The sequence below is a fragment of the Engraulis encrasicolus genome, chromosome 14 (assembly GCF_034702125.1).
Source record: "Engraulis encrasicolus isolate BLACKSEA-1 chromosome 14, IST_EnEncr_1.0, whole genome shotgun sequence".
Taxonomy (NCBI): domain Eukaryota; kingdom Metazoa; phylum Chordata; class Actinopteri; order Clupeiformes; family Engraulidae; genus Engraulis; species Engraulis encrasicolus.
In genome coordinates, this window is record NC_085870.1 from 14,605,473 (window position 1) to 14,613,699 (window position 8,227).

The 8,227-nt window shown below is 47.3% G+C and overlaps 1 protein-coding gene across 1 annotated transcript in view; it reads right to left on the reverse strand.

Moving 5' to 3' along the window:
* Positions 1-293: 293 nt before the first annotated feature.
* Positions 294-8,227, reverse strand: part of frs3 (fibroblast growth factor receptor substrate 3) — a 29,387-nt gene continuing 21,453 nt past the window's right edge. Inside the window, exons 7-9 of the mRNA XM_063215040.1 lie at positions 1,944-2,138; positions 1,389-1,724; positions 294-1,304 (exon numbers count right to left, since the gene is read on the reverse strand). Coding sequence (XP_063071110.1) covers positions 294-1,304; positions 1,389-1,724; positions 1,944-2,138 — 1,542 coding nt within the window. The remainder of the gene's footprint in view (positions 1,305-1,388; positions 1,725-1,943; positions 2,139-8,227) is intronic.

The window sequence follows — 8,227 nt, forward strand, 5'->3', positions numbered from 1 at the left end:
TAATGCTAATAATATCTAATAATGTTACCTTGAATGACATGGAGGTGTGGTGATGGTTTTGAACATGATTACAAAAAAATTGCTCCACAGCATAATGCGTCTACATCAGTGATTGAGCACTTTGAGTTTAACAGCCACCTTGCTCTTGCTCCAGCTCTCTCTCTCCCTCTCTCTCTCTCTCTCCCTCTCTCTCTCTCTTTCCTCGCCTTCTCTCTCTCCTTCCTCGCCTTCTCTCTCTCTCTTTCTCTCTCTCTCTCCTTCCTTGCATTCTCTCTTTCTCTCTTCAGCGGATCCTACAGAGGCAGGTCAGTGCTGTTGTGGCGAGTTTTGCGCGAGGTGCCGTCGTCTCGCGGTAGCGCCTTCTGCAGGTTGGACATGGCTACCGTCTTCTTCATGTCGATGACGGCGTAGAACTCGCTGCGGCGCGAGGAGGGGGGTGGCCCCGAGGCCGAGGGCATCATGCTCCTCTTGTGAGGAGGGGGCCTCCCCGGGGCCCCTGACATGGGCCCCATCGCTGCCGCTGCCGCCATGGCCCCGGATCCCCCCCCCCCCCCCCCCCTGGGCCCCACTCCCCCGTGTCCCTGACAGCCCGAGGGCGCATCGCCGTCCAAGTCGACCTGGATGTAGTTGAGCTGGCGCGACGAGGGCGGCTGGGGCATGTGAGTGTGTTCGCAGCCTCCTCTCCCGCCCCGCGACATGCCCCCTCCCCCTCCGCCGGATCTCCTTCGCAAGTGGGTGAAGCCGAACGCGCGGCCAGCCCCACCCTCCCCCGGGAAGGGCCTCTGCGGGTGGGGCGGCAGGTGTGGCGGCGGGCAGGCGTGGCGCGGCGGCGCCGGTATCTGCATCTGCTCAGTGTTGACGTAGTTCTGCAGGGCGTCGCGGTGGACTTCCTGTTGGTGGTAGCCGTTGGGTGTGCCGGGCCCCTCGGAGAACTCGTAGTCGTAATCCTCCTCGTCCTCGTCCTCGTCCTCGTCGTAGTCGTCTTCGTCCTCGTCGTCTTCCTCGTCCTGCTCCTCCTCGTCCTCGTCCTCGTGCCGCTGCAGGGCGCGGTACTCCCACACCGGCGGCAGCGACGGCAGGTTCTCGTAGTTGAGCAGCGCCGTCCTGCGGTGTCCCCCTCCGCCGCCGCCCATCTTGTCGCAGCCGTACGCCTGGGGCGGGGGCATGGGGTGGGGCAGCGAGGCGGAGGAGGGGTGGGCGTGCGACACCATGGGCAGCGAGTGCGGGTGCGGGTGCATGTCCCCCGTGCTGCTGCTGCTGCTGGAGCCCAGCGACTGGGACACGCTGCTGGGGCTGTGGCGCTGCTGCTGCCGCCGCCCCCCCATCGCCGAGGACATGGGCCCCCCGACTCCTCCGCCTCCTCCTCCTCCTCCTCCGCCCCCTCCCACGCCGGGCACCCCCCGCAGCCCGTTGATGTTCTCGTAGGTGAGCTGGCTTTGCGGACAGCTGTCCGGGTGCATGTGCTTCAGGTGGTGGTGGTGGTAGTGGTGGTAGGGGTGGCTGTTGCACATGTGGACTGATGGCGGCTCCTCTCCCTCCGTGCCTGAGCTGGTCTCCGCTCCTCCTCCTCCTCCTCCTCCACCTCCACCTCCTCCTCCACCGCGCAGCATGTGCGGGGGCAGCTGGTGCGCGTGGCGCTGCTGGTCCCTCTCCATCAGGTGCCGCTGGGCCGGCGTGGGGCCCAGCATGAACTTCACCTCCTGCGAGCCCGGCTGGAGGAAAACCTGGGCAGAGAGAGTAGAGAGAGAGAGGTTCCATTGGCCCATTGTTTCCTGGTTCTATTATGGCCCCCTTAGGCAGACCTAGGCAGACCTAAGGACTGTTCTATTCATTGTAGGAGCATTATGACACGCCCCTTTAGGCAGACCGGAACCTGGTCGCGTTAGGTGCCTATAGAAACCTATTATGTTGGCATATCTCTATATACTTAAAGAATCTCTGACCTGGGGGTCCTTGTGGGGGTCCTCAAGGGGCCCACAGCAGTGGAGTGAGCCGGGCCCTCCCCCTCCCCCGCCGCTGGCCACCCCACCGCGCGCACTCTCCTGGAAGGAGCTGGGCCTCACCTCGGGCAGCGAGTGCACACAGTGTCGGCTGGAGAGCTCCCCCTCCACGTTAACAGTGTTGACGTACGTGTGGGCCTTCAACAGAATAAATAGACACACAAAGCAAAAACAGCGTTGTGACAATGCAGTGCAACCAAATATGTACTTGCTCACACAATTGCAAAACTTTGTGTGATGTTTTTCATTTTCTGTATAAATACCTGAAGTTGGTCACTACATGCACTTTGTATTGTGTATTTTTTTGACATAGGCTATTGTCTTGCATGTACTTTTTTGTTTTGAGACCATAAGATCAGTTTATTTCATGGTTCCTTTTGTAGTTCATCCACATGTAACAAGTTATATTATGCGCTCAACCTTATCAAACCTATCCCTAACCCTCTGGTTTGGTACAGAGTAAGAACAAAATGTTACTTTTACATGTTACAAATTGTGTACTTAGACCGCAACATAATGCCAGCCGGCAAAGCTCGGCCTGCAATCTTAGTACAGTAAAACTCACTCCCAATGCTCCGTACAGACCATTGACAGTAAATAGAATGGATGCCAAATCAACGCTATTTGCCATTCAACGCTTTGAAGCCAGATTTGGGAACATTCCAACTTACATTCCACCTTAGCAACGCCAAACGCAGGTGCTGATTGGACAACAACAAGACTTCTAACGGTCAATCAAACCATGTTCTGATGCTCATTGGTCAATTTAACTTTTAATATCTCTCTAAAATAAAACATCACCACAAAAAATCACCACCCTGGTAAGTTGGAGAGCAAGGGGACCTACTAGTTGAGCGAAAAATGATCCCCCTGGAGTGGCATTTAAGGGAGATACAGGGTTTTATGTCTCTCATAGGAATGAATGGGATTTGGCCATTTTTTGGTCTTTTTGGGTCCAACCTTGGCTCCAACTTGGCTTCAACAATGAAATAGAATTTTGGCCTCCATTCTATTTACTCTCAATGGTACAGACAGAGGTGATTCTGAGATCAATTGGGGCCCAAAGCAAAAAATCAAAGGAATGCATGTTTGAAACAGATTACCACTGCTGTAGTTTGTACTGTACCAGTACTGTAAGTTTGAGCTGTTGTTCCAATCTAGTGCTTGGGGGCCCTGAGTGGCTGCCTGCCTCGTTTGGTAACAAGATGCGCCGCTGGGTACAGAGCAGGGCTTCGAACCGATTCAAGGAACGAAAACCGAAAACGGGAACAAACAGAATTTTTCACAACTTTATGAGGAGCAGAAACAGAAACGAAAATGAAATGATCTTCAACTGTTCCTGAACAGAAACGTTATTCTGAAATACACAAAACCGGTTAATAACGGTTTATTTCGTTCTCTATATATTTTATAAAATTTCACAAAAGCATACCATGAAGCATACATTGAAGTGCTTGCGCTTGCGTAGAGTTAAACAGGAAATTGGAGATATTTGTCAGCAACAGACCAGCTACACCATAGCTACACCATGCAGTGTTAGGAATTATAGCACAATATCTCCATATGAATAAAACTTACAGCCAGGTAAGCAGTTTAGCACATATCCAGAATGTGAGAGGGATAGGCTATCTGAATGTTTTTGGATGCCACCTGTGATTTAGCCTATTATTTTTGGGGATAGAGTAGCTACTGTGTAAATCAAGGGCAAATACTAATGGGTACGCCTATTCTAGGTATAAGGTACAGTCCATGAAAATAGACTTGATTGGCCCGCAAAACACTTCCGGGAACGATAAGAACGAACAATATTTTGCGTTCCAAACCGGTTCAGGAACAAAATTTTGGTGGCGGAACGAATTCAGGAACGAAAATGGCCTACCTGAACCGTTCGGAACGGAACGATTGAAAAATAATTTCGTTTTCAAGCCCTGGTACAGAGACTCTAGTTTGGTGGGAGGTTGTGGGTTCGAGACAGGGTCATGATGACAGGCAGCTGCGCCCAGCTAATTCCAGACTGTTTGGACGTTACTAAGGCTGAAACTCACTGACTCAGAGCATAAAAAGGAACTAAACATGCAAGTGGGTAACCACAGTAATTTGAAAAATGACTATATATATCTTAGTGTGTATCTATATATATCTATCATCCCATAGTGAAGCTTAGGTTTAAAGCATGAATTATGACTCAAATGAAAATGTTTGGGAGTGCGGGAGTCTGTTAACTATATAGAGGGCATTGCTAACCACTTTGGGAGCGGCAAAAAACCCTTCACCCTCACATAAAACATTATCTTGATGACTATGTTATCTGGATGTCATTCAAGTTAATGGTTGTTTTATTTTAGTCTGGCAAAAAGAGAGCATGTAAAATTGCTCTACAAGTACATCAGTCAGTTCTCATTTTTGTAAAAAAAAAAAAAAAAATAGATCCAACTTAAACAGAATCCAGAAAAATCCATAACTTCAAAGGTAGGCTGTACAGGTAAACTGAAAACTGTGTGTAACAGTAAGAAGTTGATACTTTTCCAGCTTACTTTAACAGTTTACTTTTGAAGAAGTGGATTTGTTTGTTTTTCACAATGTATGCTATATAGTACCTGCTGCCTTATATTAAATACATTTATTTGGCACCTTTATGACGGAGTTCAAACTTAATGTCATGTGACCATGTAAACACGTAAAAATGTCAAGAGTGCTTAAAATACTATATGACTGTGCCACACAAAGAGCATCATAACGTTATGGTTCACATTTGCTTACTAAGGTGATGGGAACATGGAGTAATCTGTTGCAGTATCGCGCTTGTAGCCTCTTACTGCAGCAGGGGTCGCAGGCGACCCTATTCACTTGCTGAAAATGCTTAACTACATCATAACAACATTGCCATGGCATTACAGAGAGCCATAGTGCTGCGCTAAGGGGCTTAAAGATAAGGTTTATAAAAATATATTTAAAAGTTATGATTTTTAATCAGTTTACTGGTCACTAAATCAGTAAGAATGCTCTGTCAATAAGTAATTGACATTGTATAGAGGAGCTGGCGACAAAAGACACAAAAACGATTTAGGCGACAAGAGTCGATTTCAGCGACACGAGCAACAAGTTGTAGCTGAACTTCAGCAACTATTATGGTAATAGCTATGATGGATGCGGTTCGACCACAAAGAGCCTTCCTGATAGGATTGGAACCTGAAACTGATTCTAAGGCCAGCTCCATAATCATTGGAACATAGCTTACCAGTGCACAACGGGAAAGAGTATGAAGGGGGTGTGATGGAGTGACCATCATCACTAGGGTTGTGGGTGTGTTCTGACTAACATGCCAACGAGCCTGGCTCTTTGGTGTAGCGGTCAGAGCCCCGGTTTACTACCCCAGAAGGTCTGGGTTCAAGTCCCAGCTGGGCAACTCTACTCCCCTTCGCTACAGGGGGACAACATCAGACGACTGGAGTGAAGAACTCTATCACTCCACATAGTGTGTTCAGCTTCTGGGCCAGGTGCTGGTTAATGGCAAAGGTGGGCAGTGGAGTAGTCAGGGAACATTAGCACTTGCTCTCTTGCTCTCATATTGTACTGGTATGAGTCAATGTGCTGTAATTTAATCTACTGGGTAAGACTGACATATACAGTACAACTTTCATCCATGAACAGTTGTGAGAGTCATAGCTGTAAATGTGTGTTTACTCGGAATGAAAAATCTTTGTTTAAAGTGAACAATCAGAACGGAAAAAACTCCAGTGCTATTGTATTTGGTGTTGGCAACATCAAGCAAAGCTACAGCACATCCTCCTGCACAGAGACTAATTTAGTAACTTTGCAGCCACCACCACTGGACCAAAGACACACCCAGTGTTTTCCAACTCAGGCCCACGTGCTGGTTGGTGGCTGAGGTGGGCGCGGGAGTAGTTCGTGAGCATTACAGTAGCTCCTGTTCTCAAATAGCCTTGGCCTGGAATGACCCCATGCTCTTTTTTTTTATAGCCGGGTGGTTTGGGAAAACTACCGGTATTCAGCAATCATGATATAACTCATCTGTGATAAGTTTGGTCTGGGTTTGGTTAGGGTTACTTAACAAACGTCATTAATCATTGCGAACAAAAGCTTTATCAGCTACATTGCCCTAACCCAACCCTATTCCTAACCCTAACCCTGGCAATGATGGCACTTCTCTGGAAATGTTGTTCTTGGAGCAGGCGTCACTCTTCATAAGTGCAACAGTTTAGCCCTACTTATAATATCCAACATACAGATTAGCTGATTAAATGAACACATTGATGCTGGAGCCTGGACACTGCATGCAGGCTAATTAGATTTGAGTTTTTTCATTGAAATTGTAGCTATGATTGGACACGTACTGTATTGCATCTTCACTTAATAACTATCCCTTTCACTCTATTCTCTCCTTTCTTTCTCCTTTTCTCTCTCTGAATATGTCTTTCTTTCTTTCTTTGTTGTGGATGTGTTTATGTATCGGTTGAAATAACTTTTTGGTTTATTTGTTAAATAAGAATGGAGACGTAGTGATGCACTGTATGACTGTGGAATTCAAAATAAAAAGAAGTTCAAAAAAAAAAAGAAATTGTGGCTATGTTTTAGGCCCTGCCGTGGCTCAGATAGTGGGGCACCGCACTGTCCCACCGGGGACCCGGGTTCGATTCCAGCCCAAGGTTGTTTCCTGATCCTCATGAAAAAAAGGAAGGTCCGCACACTGTTGCTGCTCCAGGTTTATTAAAGGGACACTGTGTGAGATTTTTAGTTGTTTATTTCCAGAATTCATGCTGCCCATTCACTAATGTTACCTTTTTCATGAATACTTACCACCCGCGTCAAATTCTAAGTATTCATTATGACTGGGAAAATTGCACTTTTCATACATGAAAAGGGGGATCTTCTCCATGGTCCGCCATTTTGAATTTCTAAAAATAGCCATTTTTAGCTGCAAAAATGACTCTACTTGGACCATACTAGAAAATATTTGTTTATTACTTCGAAAACTTTCATGTAAAGATCAAATTTGGCAATTGTCAGCCCAGTTTCAATGAGCAGCATAGTTGCAGTACCATTTTTGACCATTTCCTGCACAGTGTCCCTTTAAGCAGCAACAGTGTGCGGATTTTCCTTCTTTTCATGTTTAATCGTGTTTAAGTCCGGCACCTGTCCAATCTGGATGTGCGCGCTCTCCAAAACGCTACTGTTTCCTGATCCTCCCCTGTCTCTCTCTTCCACTGGCCTCCTGTCATATCTCTCTCTCTCTTTTTTTTGTGTGTGGTCTTTTTTACTTTATTTATGATAGGACAGTGATGGTGGTGAGTGGAAGCGAGTGGGGAGAGAGAGACGGGGAAGGGCCGGCAAAGGACCCGGGCCGGGAATCGAACAAGGGTCAGCCGCATGGTAGACGAGTGCCCTACCATTTGGCCACGGCAGGGCCTCTCCTGTCATATCTCAAACTGTCCTTTCAAAAATAACCCCCCAATATATCTATATATATATATACTGAATGTGTGTGGTTATCTTAGAGCTGAATGAACACATGTTAATGCAAGATAAGGGTATCAGCTTTTAAATGCAACTCATGTCATGTTTTTATGTGCTTCGGAGGCTGAGATATTTAAGGGCTTAAATGTGTTAGCCCAATAACCAGGAAACGGATCCGTGTAACACAACCTTTAAAACTGGCTGCAGCATCTATTCTTTTGCACTTTTTAGACCAATTAGGTCTCAAATGTTCAACTTTGAAGGAACCCGCAAAAAGTATTTTTCTTTTTCCAGAAAATGCACAGTACAGTACTGTATTTGTGAGCTTCGATGAACTTCCCCATCATCTCAAATCTCATACCATGTACAGCAGGAGTGAGTGCTGCTTCACTGTTTCAGGATGTCGTTCCCAAATAGCGGTCAAGTGGGGGAGGGCATGACAGTTTGTAGCATCTGTGTGACATTCTTAATCAGTGCCACACCCACCCTAGCAACAACACAAATGTGTCATTTGGCCATTTCTGGGCGACAAGCTTTGTGACAAACCGCGATGACAAATCCCCACGGGTGGAACCAAAAGACGTGATGTCCGAGAGACACAGAGTGCATCTTAATATGCGACCTTGCCTCCTCCACTTGCGCTTGTTTCCTCGTCCCGCCTCCTGGTCCCTCCTCCGTGGAGAAAACGATAACGTTTCCCAGCTGTCAGCCTAGCCACAACAACTTTTGAGGGACTGTTTTTCATTCACCAT